At 41.2% G+C, this 20,640-nt stretch overlaps 1 protein-coding gene across 3 annotated transcripts in view; it reads right to left on the bottom strand.

Moving 5' to 3' along the window:
- The window catches only part of GRIN3A (glutamate ionotropic receptor NMDA type subunit 3A), a 184,499-nt gene that overhangs the window by 8,619 nt on the left and 155,240 nt on the right, over positions 1–20,640 (bottom strand). The window contains exons 7-10 of one of the 3 annotated variants that reach the window (XM_017884301.1): positions 10,813–10,977; positions 9,384–9,460; positions 4,739–5,067; positions 580–682 (exon numbers count right to left, since the gene is read on the bottom strand). In XM_017884301.1, the coding sequence (XP_017739790.1) occupies positions 600–682; positions 4,739–5,067; positions 9,384–9,460; positions 10,813–10,977 (654 nt within the window). In that variant the 3' untranslated portion in view covers positions 580–599. Of the gene's footprint in view, positions 1–579; positions 683–1,917; positions 5,068–9,383; positions 9,461–10,812; positions 10,978–20,640 lie in introns of those variants that run through there. The other 2 variants (XM_017884303.1, XM_017884302.1) reach the window with 2 other exon arrangements.

Here is a 20,640-nt window from a genome sequence, read left to right as displayed (position 1 = left end):
CGTGCCCAGCCCAACTCTTGTGTTTTTATCTGTAAACTGGAGGTCCTACTTACCTACTTAAGACTACATCTATAGTGTCTGTCTTGTGGGGTTGTTAAGATTAAATGAGATCATGGTTTATAGTAAGTACCCAATATATGTTAGTTATTATAGTATTACCTGTTTATAGGTTGTAAAAACCTATAAACTTTGGGAGGCCGAGGTGGGTGGATCACGAGATAAAGAGATTGATACTATCCTGGCCAACATGGTGAAACCCCGTCTCTACTAAAAAAATGCAAAAAATTAGCCGGGCGTGGTGGCAGGTGCCTGTAGTCCCAGCTACTCAGGAGGCTGAGGCAGGAGAATCGCTTGAACCTGGGAGGCAGAGGTTGCAGTGAGCCGAGATCACACCACTGCACTCCAGCCTGGCAACAGAGCGAGACTCCATCTCAAAAAAAAAAAAAAAAAGTCAGAAGTTGGGGACCATACCTATCTTCTTCACTGTTGTGTCTCTAGCACTTGGCACCTACATGGAAGCTGTTTAGCAGATGTTTGTCGAATTACTAATGAGGGTGATCAGTACAGGATTTTAGAGACCTCTGAACTTGTGCTTTTTCCTAGAAGGTCTGTCTCAGATGAAGCCATTTCACGATGCCTGAGCTCTGAGTTTTCTCAGTATATCTTGTGTTTCTTCTTTGAACTATAGCAAGGAAACAAACATAAATCATAGTATTAACCGGTCTCCTGTTAAGAAGGAACTGGTATCATGTCAACATTTGAATCTCCAAAGATAAAGCCAGCAGTACATCCAATAGTGAAGTTTCTATCTGAACATTTATTCCACAGTCATAGAAACTGAAGATGGAAAAGACCTGAGGACATCTAATCCATCCATGTGGTTGTACAAGAAAAGTGGCTGGAGCAAAACAGCCCGTTCACTTCATGCTCACAAGACAGCATTTCCGTTCTTCCTGGAGCGGAGCGATTGCAAACACATTAAAATGAAGACACAATGCAAATACTCTTCACAAACCTTAAGAAAATACTTATAAGTACATTATTTTCATAAAATGATTAGTAACTAAACCAAAAAAAAGTGAGGGAATCCTGGATTAGATGGGTAGTTTAGGTGGGTTAAGAAAGGAATAACTGAACAGTATAGATACTAAAGTAGTGTTAATGCCTAGAAAGCAATTTCTGAAGAACTGGATGGGTTTTCTGTTTTTCCTATCAAAAATATGAATTGGGAGAAAAGGCTCTAAAGTAATTTCTTTCCCCTTTTTTCTTTACCCACACCAAGGAAGTACTTAACTTGCTCTAAGGCTCTAACAGACACAGCACCAACACTGAGAAGTCTGTTACCAAGATGATAAGGTCTGTTCTGCTTGGCACTTGCTCCACTTAACCACTTCTCTGGCTGGAAGGGAAGCAGCAGCTCCTGATAGGGTTTGTGCAATAGCAAGATTCATGAATGATGGAGAGTCATCTCCAGGCACATTAAAGACCTCGACTGCTTGGGTCCCTGTGGCTGCCTCACTTGGCTGTCCTGGTTATTCTTCCAACTTGTTTTTAAATTTTGGGAGATTCCCCTTTCGCCTCTACCTGGAAGCATACACACTCTGGGGCCTTTATTCTTATTTACACGAACCAGGTAGCTGTATCTGTTTCAGCTCATTCGAGCATGCTTTACTATGTGCTTCCTGTGCCAGAAATTCCCCTTGGAAAACAGGGTTGGGGTGTGTGACACAATGTGTCATATTCCAGGTTTCCCAGCATGAGCACTTGGAAGAGAATGGAGGCCTTGATCTCATGAAAAGGGAAGCCCAGTAGAGGAAGCAAGGTAGCATCCCTTATCTCTTTCTTCTTTACCAAGCCCTCCATGTGAAGGCTTCTGATCCTTTGTTTGGTTTTTTTTTTTTTTTTTTTTTTTTGAGCCCTGAAAGGAGTTGAAAGAACAGAGGTGGAGCTGAACAGAAAGGAGGTTTCCAAGGACCCACCATTTCATGACATTTTACAAAACACAATACACTGTTTCACAAATTGCAAAACACTGTTCGATTACTACCAATAAAAATAACCATTGCTACTTAACATGAAGACTGCTTCATTTCACCACAAGCAATTATGGTTTTTCTTTATTCAGAACATAGAGGCATTTCAAGCAATGTTGATGGCAGTAAGCCTGCCTTCAGCCCCTGCTGCTGCTTGCTGCATCCTGACCAGTGTTTTGGCCAGGTACTTCCTCCAAAGATGTTTGAGGAGCGTGCATTGGTCATCTACTTCGTGGATACGCAGGATTATCTGACATGTGATCACCACTGCTCACAATGCCTCACTAGAGAAGCTTAAGGTAAACCCGATATACAAAAATTGAGACTTACAAAACAGATACATTAAGGGATAATTAATTGCATTACAAAAGGGTGCTTTACTTTACAAAAGGATTGACTTCTGGGTTCCCTTAAAGAGCCAGCTTCTCAAATACAGTCAGAATATGAGCTGAGTTACAAAAATGTCCATGTACATTAGGAGCATGGCTGTAATGTGGATTGAGGTACACCTGTACATCAGCCTTCTGGGCAGCACAGAGATTCAGGGGCACGCAGAGCATGGTGGCAGAGTCTCCAGCATCCTTAGCTGTTGCAAGTGGGTGGGGATGGCTAAGGGGCAAAATCTTCCAAAGGCAGCTGCAAACCTACTTCTGGGCCTGGGGTGAGAACATGAGGGGATGGGGTGTTTCAACACAGAATTGTCCTTTTCTGTGTTCGGGGCTCACCTGTTTCCTCATTATTGAACTGTTTCATCTGTGGGATTGGTGACCTCTAACTTTGGAGCCCTCCCACATGCGTATCAGTATCTCCGAGCCTCCCTCCACTCCAGGGTTTTCTCAGCCAATTTATCACTAGGTGTTATCCAACTACAACTTAAGTTGTTATTCCCTGGGTGACTGGGTAGATTTTGGTGGAAATGCAGACATTTCATCCAGTAGTAGAGGGAGAAGTTTTGTGATTGAGACACCTTTCCAATGATCTGCAGCTGTAAAAGAGGAAAGTTCTTGGCACAGCTCCTGAACTTATTGTAGGCATTCAAATTGATTGGGAGTGGAACAATGAGTCCTGAGAAGATAAAGCAAGTAATTGATAAATAAGGAAGTCTTGTCCAAAATGGTGCCCAGGGGTGGGGGTGAGGATGTTGAAGGAGAATCAGCAGATGTGTGCTAAAGTTTTTAAAAAACAAAACAAACTTCTCAAACGGTTTTCTCTTCATGCTTCTCCTCATGCCTGTGGGCAGCCAAACTTCCAGAATGGTGTTTCTAGAAGAGTACTTCTTAGACCACCCGTGTCAGTCACCTGGGGATGTTGGCTAACAGTAGGTTTCTGAGCTTACCTCTAGACCTCCACCCCCACCCCATAATCTCTGGAGAAGGGTCTTGGCAATCTGCACTCTGATGAGTTCTCCGCTAGATGACTCGTATCTACATTGACATTTGAGAACTGACCCATATTCCTTTCCCTAGCTGCCTAAACATTATATGCTGAGAAAGCGGCACCTAAGCAGAGGGGAGGTTACTTGTATCAGTCTTTGGGGGGCATTACATGAGGCTGGAGGATCATTAGAGGGACCAAAACCTGTTCATAGCTCCTCGGAGATGAGTGAGTATGAGGATGGGGAATTGACTTAATTTTCTATACAGATATGCAAAGCACACGGCAAATTCTTGAATGGTCAAAGCTGGTGGTGTTCTCAGGCTGGAGGTTTTGGGATTTCTATGCTAAGCGATGGGTGACTGCTGATCTGAAAATGGCCTTGTGTGTGGTGTGTAGAACATTTCACCCACAGTGTCACTTATTCCATTATAGGCAATAAGCAGGGATATTCCAGGTCCAGCCTAAGGCCACAACCTTGCTTTGCCTTTTTCTCTCTTCTTTATAAAAGGCACACACCATAGTGGAGATGCTTAATTACATTAGAAGTAGTCTTATTCATTTTTTAGCCAAATTGCCTTTCTGGCCCAGAGCTTTTGTTCTAAAAGCATGATATGCATTTTTAATGCCTCTTCTGCCTGTCTTCTGTTCCCGCTTACCACATCCTCTTCCCCTTTCACAGTGGCGTGTTAATAAGCCTGTTCTTACTAAACAGGATGGAGTCAAGAGATCCAGAACCTCTCAAAAACGTGGCTCTTGCCTGGTCCAATCAATCCTTGACGTTTATGATACTAATGAGTTAATTTTTAAGTACCCCACCCCCAGTGGGAGGTGCTCTGCTCTTACCTGCTCCCCATTCAGAATGTAGAAATAAATCTAGATTGGGGAGTTGTATCAAAAGCTACAACCCTGGATAACCTTGTTCTGTGTTATGATGAAAACCAACAACCCAGTAAGACATAAGTATGAGTAACAATTTTATCTCTTGTTGGTAGTGCAGAGAAAGGGCTAAAAACCAGAAATATTACTGTGGCACCTGGTGAAAAGGTTAACGGGAGCTGGGGTTATCTGATTATTCACAGATCTCTCACACAGAGCTTACTCCTGACCAAGATTCTTGCTAGAAAAACACTCCTACCCTGGAGACCTAGGGAGTGAGCTTGAGAGGAGCTGCTGCTGCATTTTAGGCTAGGGAGAGCAGACTTGACCTCTGAGAAGACCTAGGCCTCAGCTTCCCCATACCTTTGTCGGTAGTTACAAAAGAGCATTACAAAGTGTCTCAAGGGCTCAGAGGAAGGTCAGGAACTGAGAAAGGGTCACCTAGGACTCACAAGTCCGACTTGTCCTTTGATACTCCTCCAGCTCCGTTTTCCTGCTCACAGCCAGCTGCAGCTCCTGACGGATCACCTGAATCTGCTTCTCGAGCTCTGAGAGTTCCTGCATCACTGAGTTCCGAGATACATTTAGGGAGTCTGCTTTGCCATTGGTGGTCAGCGAGGCAGGGAGCTCTCTTCTCCTTGGAGGGAGGGGGATGTCCTGGTGGATCCTGATGCCCAGCTGGTTTTGTCCTTCCTCATCACTAAAGATGTATTTTCGTCGGTTGTCATGACTCAGATTGGAAGTATTCCATACGGTGAGCTGACGGGGTCCCACATTGGACCTAGGAAACAGAGAAATTTTAGACTTACTTTCCATTCTGCAGCTCTTAAAGTGCTGTTGTTCATCTGTCAGCCGTTTCCTGTGTCAGTAATATGGAGCTGGGTGTGCATTTAGAGACGAAGTAACAAAGCCACGGACAGACTCCCTGCTAGGGTGTCATGGGGCAATAAGGAGTCATGAACATTCAAAAGTTCAAGTCCGATGCTGCTCTGAAATTGGAATCGGGTGTCATCTGAAGGGCTGATAGGATGGGGTATGGCACAATTTTTTTTTTTTTGTGAACAACCTCAGGTTGCTTTTAATTTCCTTTCTGCAAGGGAAGCTCAGAAACTAGCCACACCTTGAAACATTTTATGGTTTGAAAGGTGATGCTTTAATAAAAGCGAAATCTGTTTATTCACTTGTTGGGTTCTGAGCATCAGCCTGCTGACAGATCTCATAACATGGCTCATCCTTAGTCCCACAGGACCATCCTGATATTTACTACTTGATTTTGGGGAGAATAAAAGCATATAAGCCACAAGTCTCAGCAAAGTGTTTCTTACTATAGGGATGTTTTTTATGTGAGTTGAGAATGACAGTTCAGGTCTGATGCTTAAAAAATTCCAAGAAAGCCCTCAGTTTCTTGCTGGGATAATGAGTGTCATATAGAATGCAATTTGCAATCCTGTTTCAGGCTTGCATCCTATCACCTACTACCATCGTGGAGAGCTGGCTATAGACAGCATGAGAATTATTGCCAAATAGTCACAGGGGGAGAGTGAGCCTGTTTCTGGAACACACTTTGACACTTATGCGGTAAGAAGAGTTTCTCACTACAAGAGCAGATTCGAGCCCTAAGCAGCATAGCTGCTGATTTTTTCTACCATAGGAGAAGCAGAAGGTGGAGTAGGAGGGTTATGACAACTTTTGCAATCAACCACAGGACAAAACTAAATAGAAACACCCTACCAAACCATTGTGATTTTGTTCTCATTCATGTAACTGAATTTACTTTTTTCCTGGACTCTTACTTGCCAGGAGAAGGGGACAATCTGGAGGGAGAAGGGGAAAGAGAAGAATAATAAAGTCTCTATGTAAAAGTGGCCATAAACCTTCTTTTCTCCTTTCATTTCTGCCCTCTGTAATGTGACTTTGCAGCTTGTACCTATGCTGAATCTGCTTTCCTCCCCACTTCAGTTAGGACTGTTCTCACACTTGTTTTGGCCAACAGAAAGTGGCAGACATATCAGAGTGGCAGTTCCAAGCCTAAACTTTTAAGAAGTCTTGCACATTTCCAGTCCCTTGGAACACTGCTGCTGCAATGTGAACAAGTCCAGAATGGCCTGCTGCATGATGGCGGACCATATGGAGAGAATCCTCAGGCTTCCCAGTTGACCCAGCTGAGGCCATCATAGATCAGACAGCCCTTAGCTGCTTTCCCCCTCCCCCAAAGTTGGCTACAGACATATGAGCAAACCCAGCCAAAATCAGCGAAGTCTGGCTCAGATCAGCTGTGCTAATTAGTAAGCAACTTGCTGTTGTTTAAAACATTAAGTATTGGGATGATTTATCACATAGCAAAGACCAACTTATACATGCCCCAAGCCATTGAAACACACACTCCAAACCAACCTGTGGTTCTTTAACATGCCTCATAGTCTAAGTTTTATATAAATGAGCAGAGGGCACTAGAACTCAGTTTCCATGTATCCTGGGCTGGGTAAAAGTTCTGTAATGAACCCACTTATAGCTCCATTGGCTTTAGACCTGAATCAGAGAGGAGATATAATTTTCCTTCTAGCTTGATAATTCCCTTTAATATTTTTCTTCAAATCTTTTCCTATTGAATTTGAATAATCTCAAAGTAATTGTGGTTGTGCTGTTATAGTGTGTAATTTTTGTGTTTCTTGGGGTGAGAGAAATGGGAAAAGGGGAGTGGCGTGCATTGATTGGGAACCCAGTGAGATGAAGGATAGACCAAAAATTTATGTGAAATCACATGTTGAATAAACCCAGGGCTATATATAAATAGTCTCCTGTAATATGTACCTTATTTTCTCTGCATTAAATGAATAAGGGGCAATACCTACTTCCATATCATGGCCCAAAATTTCTCCAAGCGTTTCCTCAAACTCGTGTTAGTAATCCATTCATTTATCTGTTTGCTCTTTTATTTGTTCAGTGAATATGGAGCACAGGGGAGGGATGTCAAGTTGTAGCAGGCATGAGCATTTACATAGATATTCTTCCAAGAGAAGAGGGAGAGAGCGTTCTAATGCCATACAATGGTTCATAGCAGGGAAAACCTGAGAGTAGAGCATCTACACATTTTCTTCGACTGTCTAGATAGCCACAGTGATAAGGTAAGTAAAGATAGCTGGACTGGTCTTCTCCAGAGCTTTGTATATCTATCTGGTAATATAATATAGAGGAATAAACAAATGCTGGACTTTGTGCCAAATTCTAGTTGCTAGTATCACCAGTTGTCTGGTATTTGATGTGGGTACCTATGAGTGCAAGGTGACAAATGCTGAGTGTAAGACTCAGTGTCTGCTTGGAAAAAATAACCCAAGGCACGTGTTATACTCCTAGCCTCAGTAACATTTAGGCTTTGCTTTGATTCAAGCCTTCTTCAGTCTTAGAGTGTTATGTGACCAGTGAGAGAGCTGTATTTAATGCTAAAAATGGGTATTTAACACTAAAAATAGGCTTCCCTGGAGCAATTATGTAACACTGAGGTTCAGTACTCCACTGGACTATTCCAAAGAGACATGACGGCTATGGGACGCCAAACACTCTTTGGGTTTGACAGGCTGCTAATGTTGGGCTGTATAGAGGTAGGCACAGGAAATGTGAGCCCAAGCTAAACCATGAGCTCCTATTCTCCTTAGCTCCTCAAAATAAGGGGTTCAGGAAGGGAATCTGCCAAGAAAAGTGGGTAAGTTGCGTCAGAAGACACAAATGGCTTTCAATTTATGTGAGAAAGACATGAATATGAATCATATCACAGTTGGAGATGGGATTATTGGGCTTCCTGTTTCTGTTACAGTTGGAAAACAAATATTTTGTCATTGTAAGATGATACATTTGCTGCTATGTCTTCTTGTGTTACTGTTATTAAAAATTTATGTTAAAAATAGAAAAAATAGATGTAACATGACATGGAACAGCTGTGGCTGGACTGGTATATAGCTTGTCACTAACAGACTTGCAATATGATGCAGGAATACCACAGACTGAGAGAGGCGGGAGGAGTGCTCACTGACTGGAAAGAGATACTTCAAGAGATAAAGGAAATGATTCTGACAAGCTAGATGGAGACTGGATAGAAGGGTACTGCAGCAGTCCCAGAGGAGATACTTAAAATGAAAAAGAATCCTGTTTTCCATCCCTTTTTCTTCTGTTATGATGAGAGGTGTGTCAGATTTCAAAACTAGAAAGCCAAGCTTTGAGCTGAGGATATGTCACAGATGACACAGTTGCTTGGAGCTGATGCCCTCATCTGAGGCCTCTGGGTGTATGAAAGAATCGGGAGGGTTGCCTTAGGCAGCAGGCAGCAGAAACCAGCCAGGAACCAGACCCAAGTGCTTCTGACATCTTTAGTCACCATGAACTAGGTAACAGTCATCCACAGCCTGGTGTGGTGAGAGTCAAGAGCTTCGATTTTCAGATGTCATCAATGCATTTAATGTTTGTTATTTCCTATTAATAAGATGCTCTTTGCTAGGGAGTTTGTAGAAAAGTGCCAGGAAATGAATTAGGCAGGGCATGTCTGTTTCATGTTTCCAATACTCTGTTCCTAAGAGTGCTAGAAAGGAGTAGGGAGTGGAAATATGCCAAAAGACAGTAAACCATGAAATTAATTGCCTGCAGTATTCATTAATTCTTACATGTATTTTGTACATAATAATAGTTAATATTTATTAGGCATTTCCTTTCATTCAGAGATTTACATGTATGATCTCATTTAATCTTTACAACAACTCTAGGAAATAGGTACTGTTTTTATCTCAACTTTACAAATGAGGAACATGAGGTGCAGAGAGATTAAATCAATGACTTACACAAAGTAACACATATCGTAAGTCTTGGGGACAGGATTTGGATCAAGAGGGTTGATCCTAGAGTCCATGGCTACACTTCTAACCATGACAGTGTATTGTGTATGCTGCATTTTAGTGTCCATATACATTTTTTATTCTGTTTTATTCTGTTTTATTTATACTGATTCTGTTGTTAAACAAATTGTCCTGATTTGATCTGAATAATTATTTAGACAGATCTCTAAATATTGTTTTACAAATATAGAGACAGTTGCCATTGGCCCCTTCTTACCTCTTTTCCACACGTTTGGTCTTGAAATGCTGCTGCTTTTCCTCTACAAATGATGTGTTTAGTGCTCTGTGTAATCTCTGGTGGAGAGAACAGATTCACATGTAGAAATTATGAGAAACACATAGGTCAGGGGATGAAGAACCACTTGACATTTAATGGTATATGTAGTCATTACAAACCTTGGCCTCTTTAAACAAATTCCAGGAATGCCTAAAAATAGATCAACATTCAGCCTCAAATCTCGAGAGAACAAAAATTCTAATTAGAGGTTATTATTCCACCTGGATAAACAAAAAAGTGTTCTGATGGAAAGCTCAGTATTGTAAGACAGTATGTGATATAAGGAGTCACAATCATAACTAATGTGTAGCAGAAGGCCTTCAACAATTGCTAAAGATGAGTAAAAAGTATAAAATTATTGACAACCAAAACAAAGAAGGGAAGGAAGACTCTTGAGAATTAAATTAATCATATTAGGATACAATAAGGAAGATATGTGGAGTTCTCCTAGAAGACCAAATACTTCCCAGGATGAAAGTAGGAAGAACAGGGTTCAACTGTAACCAAACCAATGATAGTAACCTATCTAGAAAAAAAAAGTGTTACCAAAGCGAGGAGGTTAGCGTGAGGGTATATGAATACATGAGTGGGGTAAATGCAGAAGAAGCGACAGCCTCCCTGCTGGGAGGTAATCTATGGTACACTGAGGGGCAGGAGGCAGTCTCACCACAGGAGAGGCCGGGATGGCTTATCCAACCTTGCTGTGGTCAAGTGAAACCACTCCCTTTGTTAGAAGTCTTCCATCATTATGAAGCCTTCTGACTACATTTTGGGTCTCCATGCCAATTTCATTCAGGGAGAGATGTGCAAATGAGTGTGTTTGAATCACTAGTCTGCTTGACAGTTTCCGTTCTCCCTGTAAATCAGTGTGTTGATGTCTAAATTACAGGAGAGAACTGCGGCCTTGTGCAGTTTGGCCTTGGTCCCAGTGGGTCTCAAACCTCTCTGGACCAGGGAAAAAGCAGAGAGAACAGGGGCAAGTGGGATCACTTAAAGGGGACCAGGGACTTTAAACTCATGTAATAGGTTTCAATTTTGACAAGAAAAGAACCTAGGAAATAAATCTTTCAAACCATCTTTTCAGACTGTCACTATTAAGTGAAACCTGGTTAAAAAAAGTTCTGTTGCTTCTATTATGAGCAACAGTGGAGGGTTATAGGAAAGGAAGAAGCACTGTGGGATAGCTTAATTTAAGGGAAATGTGAATTAATGGGATAGAGAGAATTCCTTCTGCTCTAATGAGAGTGCCTACCCCACCCTCGTTATTGTGGTAACAAGACTTATCAGTCTGACATATGGCTCTGGATCCTCCCATCATTGGAAATTCTACAGTTTAAGAATATTGGAGCAAGACACCTGTGGCACTCACCTGGCTGGTGTGGAGCCAGTATTGCAGCTTGGATTTGTTTTTGATTCGTGGTAGCAGCAGCCTGTATACTATGTGCTCACCAATGGTGGTCAAGATGGACAGACCAAATCCAATGCACAGCAGCACAAAGAGTCCAGAGAAGTGTTTGATGCCCATTTGTAAAGTCTGTGACAGAACAGGAAAGAAAAGGCCATGAATACAATGATATACCTGGCCCAATGCTCGTGCACTCTTTGGTTTTCAGATGGATATTCATTTTTTCTGGACTCAAAGCTGAAGACTATTTCTCCCTGTGTGTTCTGTGACTTTTATTATACATCATGAAAGGAATTCAGCCAGGGTTGGACTGAGGGCTTCTGAGGATCTCCCAATGCCTAGAGTGTGAGAAATGAAAATAAAATTCAAAGCTTTCCAACTGACTGAACGAACTTTATCTTGTCCATGGGGACCCCGGAGAAACCTTAAAAACTGAATTCCTGGTCTTGATAGAATGGGAGGTCTACCATGCCTCAGTATGTCCCTTCCTTATTAATTTTAGCTATAATTCTTTCTTAAGAAGTAAGCAGAAGCTAGCTGTGGAAAACAAGAAGCTGATAATTTATTGCTTTATCACCTTTAGCTAATCATCTGAGGCCATAACCAGATTCTCCCTCCCTCTTTGCAGTTTCGGTGTGACAGCTCACCAGTTTCACAATGCACCCTTCCTAAAAGATGACCACAATTTCCAGATGGTTTTGACCAACTTGTAGGGGATGCACAGTGAGGGTTTTCATGTCCTCAGCTTCACGTTTGGACATCAGAAGACCAAAAACTCCACCCTTGGGTCATGCTAACACCACCATTTTTTGAACATGGGGCCTATGAAGAGGCATGAAGCTCAACTGCACATGTGCATGTATCTCTTTTCATAAATATTTGTGACTCCTCCTATAAGTTATTCAATATGTATACTCAGCCACCCCACTCAGCATAAATTCCTGTTCCCTTTTACCCCTCCCTTGAAGTGCTTGCTGTCAGCTTCTCCTGAGGCTATGCTTCCCATTCTGCAGGATGGCTGCAACCCTTTATGAGAAATAAAGATCTCCTGTCCGAATTTATGAAGCTCATGATTCTTCAGTTGACAGGTGCTATTCGTATGTTAATCCCACTGTGCAAATGGCCCCTGGAGTTGTGCCAAGGCCCTGGGTCTGGACCACTTTATGGTCTCTTAGAGAGAGATTGAGAGAGATAGAGATAGAGAATTGAAACAATTTAATATACTGGGTAGCTATCAGGGAAAGAACCTCCCTCAGGGACAGAGAATGAGTAGATTCAAGGGGAAAAAGATGGTGAGTTCAGTAACTTTGGAATTTGGATCTGGTAGGGAACATGGAAATCATCTAGTTCATTTTTACAGAGGAGGAAAGTGAGACCAGAGAAGTGTAGTAAACTGAGCCAAGCCACAAAAATAGGCATAGAAGAGAAAGAGAAGGAATCTAATGATATTTATTGGTTGCTTACTTTCTGCCAAGTGTTTTACATTCAAAGGGATATTATAGCCTCAATTTTATAACTAAGGAAATTGGAGTTCCTGCAGCTTTTAAGTGGCAAAGTTGGTCTTTCAGTCCATTTCTCTTCAGCTCCAAAGCTTGGGCTCTTTCTGCTATACTGCTATACACCAAAACATCAGCAGTTATAGCAACAGTAGTAGTCACAATAAATATATGTGGCCAGCACTTTGCTAAGTGATTTGTGTAGATTATCTAAGAAAACCCTCACATGTACTCTAAAACAGCCATTATTTAGCCATTGACATCAATGACAAGAGTCAATCCTGTAGAATTCAAAACACTTAATATATTGAGTTAATACTATGTGCTAGGCACTCTTCTGTGTATCATGGGATGGCGATAGAAGGATGTTATATCTTTCCTTTTAAACAGCTTGAGTCTAGGGAGAAAACAAACATATACCTCCATGATACATTTGATCCACGCTTCCTGGGATTTGTGGGGAAGCTGGCGCATGAAATAACGTTTGAATAAGAGAGGCAGGATGGGGAGGTTGGGTGGGGAGAGTGAACGCACTAACCTGAGGGTAGCATAAACAAAGGAAAACATGACTTTCCTGGACAGTGGTGTAGTGTTGTGAAACTGACAGCTGTGGCTGAAGGAAGAGTATACAAGGCATGAATAGTGCCATAGTTTGAATGTATTTGTCCCTCTCAAACTCATATGTTTAAACTTAAACTCCAAGGGTTGGTATTAAGAGCCATTATGAAGGGATGAGTGCCCTTATAAAAGGGCTTGAGGAAGCTAGCTAGTCCCTTTTGTTGCCCTTCCACCCTTTCACCTTGTGAGGACACAGCATTTGTCCCCTGTGGAGGTCAAGCAACAAGGTGCCATCTTGGAAGCAGAGACCAGACCCTTACTAAGACAATAAACTTGCTGGTGCTTTGATCTTGAACTTCCTGCCTCCAGAAATGTGGGGAATATAGTTCTCTTCTTTAAAAGGACCCAGTCTCAGGTATTTTTTAATAATGGCACACATGGACAAAGATATGCAGTGAGAGAGAAACAGGGCCCCACTAGGCAAATCCTCAGATGCCGTACTAAGGAGCCTGGGTGTTACCCCTTGCAGGAAGCTTGTGGTCATCATTATCATTGATAATTATTTAACATTTAATATGTGTAAGGCACAATTCTGAGCACTTTATCAATGTAGCAACTTGCCTCATCTTTATGACAATTTATAAGGTAAATACTGGTATAATCTCCATTTTATAAGTGAGGAAACTGAGCAACAAAGAATTTCAATAACTTGTCCACGGTCACATAGCTCGTGAAGGTGAAGCTGGGATTCAAACCCATGCAGTCTGTTTTCAGAGCCCACAGTCTTCACTGACTCATTTGTCCAATGTGAATGATCCTCCCATTCTCTTTAAAGGGTTTTCCTTTCATTCTTCCCACCTCTTCCTACCTCGATTCTGGAGAAACAGCCAGCCAGGCATGATTCAGGCATAGCGTGCATAGGGAAGTCTATCTGGGGGTCAGGACTCAGAAGCAAAGCTCGGAGATTTCAGGCTGTGTTGGAGCCTAGCTCAGGAAATCTCTTTCCCTCCCTGCCAGTACTGCAGGCTATGAATCAAAGACCAGTGTTAGGGTCCCTAGAAAAGAAAAGACTAGAGCTGAGTGGGGGCTCCGAGACCGGCACAAGGCAGGAAAACTGGGCAGATGATTTGGGAATGCAGGCCGAAGCCCAGCCCTAGGAAACAAGGAATGCTGGTCTGGGAAAGGGTTTGGTAGGGAAGCACATTGGACCCCAAGGGCTTCAGAGGTACTAGGGATTTTCCTGGGACATCTCTGTGTGCAAACGGCGACTAGTTATATAAACCTGACTTGCAGAAAGTACATACAAATGTGTCTGAAAATAGTCCTTGACCTAGACCTATTTTAATGTATACAGGATATGGCTGTAATATGAAAGATTCAGTGAGTTATTGCTGTGGATTAAGAACAGACTGGGAGAATTTAGTTTGGACTTTAACATCATCAAACATTCAGTTAGACTCTGAGAAGATGGGCACTGCTTTTTTATAAGACACTGCCAAGATGAGGAGGAAAAATGTAACTCACAGTGAGTCATCTTGTCTTTGTGGTCATGGCTTCCTCTCTTTTCTTGTGCATAACAATAATTAGTCTCTTAAAAACAATAATTTTTCTCTTAGTACCTCAATAACAAATAGGCCATATTCAGTTTATATTATACATTTTTTTCTTTAAACTTGTTGTTTATACCCACATGCTAATAGACTAACAGAAGCAGTTATTGCTTTTAAACTGAGCATTTAATACATATGCCAGATACAATATATGTGTATTATGATCTTATAATTACCCTGTAAGTTAAGTGTTATTATCCTTATTTCACATTTGAGAAAGCAGAGGTTCATAGGGGTTAATAACCTTACTTACCCAAGATCATGCAAGCTACTAAGTCGGGATCCAGGCTGCGGATCCAGGACTGTCTGATGCCAAAGCCTGCAATGCTTGTTAAGCAATGGCCATTTATAGGTGTCCTTTTCTAGTTGAAGTCTCACAATTCACTGTAACGACTACCAAATTATTTTATTTATAACTCTCATTGGAATGGAAAATCCACTGTCATCTGCCTGTGAACACCAGAGAAAATGTTTCAATTGTGTCTGAGTCTGAGTGACAAGATGTACAGCTGCCTTTGTAATTCAGGGGTTCCTCCCCTAGGATCACATTGTTTAAATGTGCTATGCATATGTGCATCTTCCCCATATTATCAAGTGAAAACTTTCTAGTAAAAAAACTGCTCAACTTGATACTCATTACTGGTCAGAGGAAGAAAAGAAGGAGTTACGAATATTCAATATCAAATATTTAAAATACATTCAGGTGTTGCAGACAAAATGATAATTGCAGCTGCCAAGTGACTTGAGTGGTAGCACATTCAGAAATGCAAGCAGAAGTCCAGTCTCATGCTGTCAAAAGCCATGTAAATGAATGCAAAAAGAATGCAAGCAAACATAAGTTTTGAGGTGTTTTTTTTTTCCCCCTTTATCCCATTGCTTCAGCTGCAGCTTCGTTTGCTAGCTCATAGCCACATACTTCCAGAGACTCAAGGGCCAAGGAGAGAAGGCTGTCACAGGATTGATTGATTTGATTTGATTTTTTGAGACAGAGTCTCACTCTGAGGCTCAGACTAGAGTGCAGTGGCACAATCTCGGTTCACTGCGATCTCCACCAGCGATTCTCATACCTCAGCCTCCCAAGTTGCTGGGATTACAGGCATGCGTTACCACACCCAGCTAATTTTGGTATTTTTAGTAGAGACAGGGTTTCACCATATTAGCCAGGCTTGAACTCCTGACCTTAGGTAATCTGCCCGCCTCAGCTTCCCAAATTGCTGGGAATATAGGTGTGAGTCACTGCACCCGGCTTGTCCCAGGATTTAGCCAGGGACAAATCTCAGGCATTTATTGCTCCACTTGGTCCTTCACAAACTTACTCTAGCCCACCCTATCTCACTTAGGCAACTCTTTAACTAGTAAGTAATCATTCGAAAAATTGCTTTGCTTATGTATTTCATTTTTCTAAATGTTATTTATATTCATTATATTTCTTTAGCATTTTACTATTAATTTACATTAGTATATATTTACTACACTGTGAAGAAAAAAACATAGTTTGTATCTGATACTGTACTCTGCATGTTGCATTCAGGAATACCAACTAATTATGCATTATACAACTAATGTTTTAAATGTTTATATTAGGCAGAAATTCTTGGTAGATTGTCACATATCTATACATTGTGCATTAGATATTAAATACCTATAGGTGCCTAAGAGTGTTTTAGTGAATTTAGGGAAACTGCTTGAGATTTTTGGATGAGATGCGAATAGTTTTTTCCCATTTGAAATAATGGAAAGGGCTTCCACCATCTATAAATTTACTAGTCAACACATTTCTAGGAACGGACCAAATTCAGATAAAAGGAGATGTTTGTACTATCACAGGTGTGGTCTCTGACCAGATCAGTAACATGTAGAGGATAAGATTATAAACTTTGTTGTTGCCCAAACCCTGCTTTGTATTTTGTTCAGATGTGGTCACTTGAAACATCTGACAGCTAGATTAGTGACTAGTTCTCAAGTCTCCAGCAAGGGAGTTTCACTCGTCATTTATTTTTGATGTTACTAATCAAGATCTATGCAGCTAATCCTCCCTTGTGCCTATTCCACACCTCCCAACACATAGCAACCACCTGATTTCTCTGGTTTTCTAGAGTGTTGTCTATACTCATTGCTTCTAATTCCTTTTCTCCCATTCTCCCTGAGACCCACTTCAATCAGACTTTTGTCCCCTCCCATTACCTGTCAAACATTTCCTGTAAAAGTCAAAAATGGCCTCCATATTGCCAAATCTAATGGTCGGTTTTCACCTTATTCGTGTATCGGCAGCTTGGACACCATTGATTACTCCATCCTCTTTGGTATAGTTTCTCAACTTTGTTTTTGTGATACTTCTTTCTCTTTGTTGTACCTTCATCTCTTTTGCTTTTCTTCTTCATCTTTCTGACTGTAAACATAGGCATGCTTTCAGTTTTTCAACTACACTCATGTTCTCATCCAGAGTCAGCTTTAAATCCCCCCTAGATGTCAGTGACTCCCAAGAGTTGGGGGCTTTTCTTTCCTAAGTCCCTACTCTGCCTCTTTACTTAGGTAATGAATAGACATTTCAAAGATAACACATTAAAAGCAAACCCCTAATGTTCCCCCTGAAACCTGCTGCTTGGACCATCTTTCTCATTTCAATGAACCTCCATCCTTGCCATTGACACAGGGAGAAAACCTTAGAACCACCTTTGATTCCTGTCTTTCTCTAGCATCCCATTACCCTGTGTATCTGCACATATGGTGGAACCGACCTTCAAAGTATATCCAGAATTCAACAACATCCCGCCACCTCCACCAACCACCCTGATCCAAGCCACCATCACCTCTCACCTCACCTAGATTATTGAGACAGCCTCCTAGTTGTTTTCCCTAATGACTTCTGTCTTCTTCACAGCAGTAAGAATGGCTGTCATGTCACCCCTGTGCTCAACACCTTGTGATGGTTTTCTGTCTCTTGCAGAGTAAATTCAGAGTCCTTGCAATGGTCCATGAGACCTTACAAGATCTATTTCCTCTTCTTCTCTCTTACTGGTTCACTTTGCAGCTTGAGCAACTTGCAGCTTGAGGGTCTTTTCATTTTCTGTTCTGTGCCTGTAAACTCTTCTGCCAGGAATCAATATTGCTCCTTCCCTCACTTTCTTTAGATTTCTTCTCAAATGTCACCTATCTGTGAAGTTTACCCTAATCACTGTGCTTGAAAAGGCAAATTCTGTTCCCCCTTCCCTCCTCTTTCAGACACATTCTCTCTCTCTTTGCTTTATTTCTCTCCTGACATAATATGTGATTATTTGTTTATTGCCTATTTCCCTACCAAAGTAGAATGTAAGCTACAGGAGGGCAGAATTTTTGTCCATTTTGCTCGGTACATATTCTAATTGCTTAGAACAGTGCCCAGCACTGTTAATATTTTTTTAAAAGAATGAAAGTGTATGAAAACTAGGATTTTTTTTTGTATAAAATAAATTTGCATAATTCCCCCCACCCCTGATCCCAAACAGTCTCATTATATCACAAGAGCTTCCTAGAACAGCTGTTTAAGAGAGAAGGGTGGAGATGGACATTCTCAATGAAAAGGAGAGGAAACAAGGCCCAGTTTTGCTAGCCTGACCTGATCATGCTAATATTCACCAATCTACGCATCTACTGTTGAAACTGGGACAAAAAATATTTAAAATTACTGAAGTAAAACATTGGAAAATGAATGCAAAAATTTCAGGTGGAATGTGCTGATTTTGTTTTCTTAGAATCCTTTCTTTGGGAAACTGCCCTCTTCCTGCTTCACGTGGTTTTGGTATGTCTACCAATCACAGACTCCCTACTCCCTGTTCACCAGGCAAAACATGGGACTCAAGGCAGGCCAAGGTGGATCTGAAGCAGAAACACTGGGCATCAAAAGTGCTTGGAGCTAGTCATTTCCAATGTCAGTGCCCCAAAGACACAGTTCCCTAGTTCCTGCACTAGCATCCTTGGAGTGCTGTGGTTCGAGGCTTCATCTGTTACTCTCCTTCTTACTTCAAAACATCGAGCCTTCCCATTATTCTTTTGATAAGTTTTTGCTTAAGTTTAAAAATCTGTTGCAACCAGGTGCAGTGACTCACGCCTGGAATCCCAGCACTTTGGGAGGCTGAGGCAAGTGGATCACCTGAGGTCAGGAGTTTGAGACCAGCCTGACCAACATGGTCTCTACTAAAAATACAAAAATTAGCCAGGCATGGCGGCACATGCCTGTAGTCGCAGCTACTCGGGAGGCTGAGGCAGGAGAATTGCTTGAACTTGGGAGGCAGAGGCTGCAGTGAGCTGAAATTACACCACTGCAATTCAGCCTGGGCAACAGAGCGAGCCATCTCAAAAAAAAAAAAAAATAATAATAATAATCTGTTGCTTGCAACCATATAATCTGATTTAATATATGTACTGTTTAAATGATTAAGGTCTTCTAGCTCCAAGGTGTGAATATAACTTCTTTTGAGATAGACTGTATCCCGACGCAGATCTCAGAAATGAATGGGTGGAGCCTGTTTTAGGAAGTCTTCTCTGACAGCGTAAGGCTGTGCTGCTTTTGCCTGTCTCCAACAGCCTAGTATATAGTTAAGTGTTCAATACATTTACTCTAAAGATTTCCTATTAAATATTTTTCCCCAGAGCAAAATGACTTCAAGAACCTGGGAGAATAATTGTATTTTTCAGTGACCTAATGCACTAAGCTTTGTATCATCTCCTCTCTGGATCTGCATAGCCAAATGCTGATGTTCAAAAATTTTTTTCCTTAATAAGAGAGCTGGTGACAGGGGGAGGAATAATAATTTTAATGAGAGGTAAGGAAAAGAAAAAGGCTATGGTGCTTCTGAAATATGGATGACTCACAGATGCTTGGAAGCAGGACAAGGAAGAAGCAAATGCTATTTCTAATTTTGAAGACCTGGTATCTATTTTATTTATTTATCTATCCATTTATTTATTTATTTGTTTATTTTTTGCCTCCTGATTATTTTGCCCAGAAGAGTAGTTAGTTGCTCAGAAGAACTTGGCAGATTCCTTGCTGTGTCTATACATATGGCCCCTTGTCGGGGAGTGAAGGGGTGGCCTGCCCCTCCATACCTGTGGGTGTTTCTCGTTAGGTGGAACGAGAGACTTGAGAAAAGAAATGAGACACAGAGACAAAGCATAGAGAAAGAAAAAGCTGGCGTGGGTCCTCTGTATGCTGAGCGCCAGTCCCCTGGGCCCACTTTTTCTTTCTCTATACTTTGTCTCTGTGTCTCATTTCTTTTTTTGAAGTAGGAGAATCATATCCACATAAAATGTGGGCTCCAAATATACCAAAGACAGAGTTTCCCAGTGGAGAAAGTCCGGTTGAAGAGAGTTAGGTAAGATTATGCAGTGCACTCATTCGGAATTAAAACATATATATTTAACAAGAATCATGAAGATGGAGAAAAAAGAGATTCATTCAGAGAACCTGGAATTTTCTCATTTACCAAGACATAGTGAAAGATCACACTTAACAAAAGAAACAGAAGAGGAAATAATTTATTAACACAAAATCCAGGGAGACACTGCATGAGCCTAAGTGAGTAGTGCTCACACATTTGGATTAAACAAGGATTTTGACAGCACTCTGCATTCCTCTAACCTGGAAACTGCTTAGTGGCTCATCAACATGGCGCTGCCCATGTTGCTGTGAAGATTCTTCTCTCTCCCTGTTTCTTGGGATTCTTGAGCCCCCATCTCTTCTAAGCTTGGGCGACCATCTTTTAGGGTTGAAATGGCACTTAATTTGCCACATTAGCTCTGTTATGCAGTTTTTTGAAAAATTTATTATTAAAACGACTTAGAAAATATTTTAAAACTAAATGTGAGATTACCCATAATCCTTGTACTATAAAACAATTACTTTCAATTCTCCATTTTCTCTTCTGAACAATGACCATATATACGCACACATATTTTTCAGAGTTCTAAACATAGGATATAACAAGTTTGCATTATGCTTTCAAAAGAGTTTATTTTCTAACATAATAAACTATTTTAGTATTAATTTCTAAAAATATTATTTTCTAACTACTATTTTATTTATTAACTTTAGTGGCCTAATACTATCACCTATTGTTTTTGTTATAATTGACTACTCCCAAACTGTAGGT

This window comes from Rhinopithecus bieti, unplaced genomic scaffold, assembly GCF_001698545.2.
Source record: "Rhinopithecus bieti isolate Rb0 unplaced genomic scaffold, ASM169854v2 scaffold_12088, whole genome shotgun sequence".
In the NCBI taxonomy this organism is placed as follows: Eukaryota; Metazoa; Chordata; class Mammalia; order Primates; family Cercopithecidae; genus Rhinopithecus; species Rhinopithecus bieti.
Note: the sequence above shows the minus strand (reverse complement) of the source record. Positions and strands in the feature narration are given on the sequence as shown.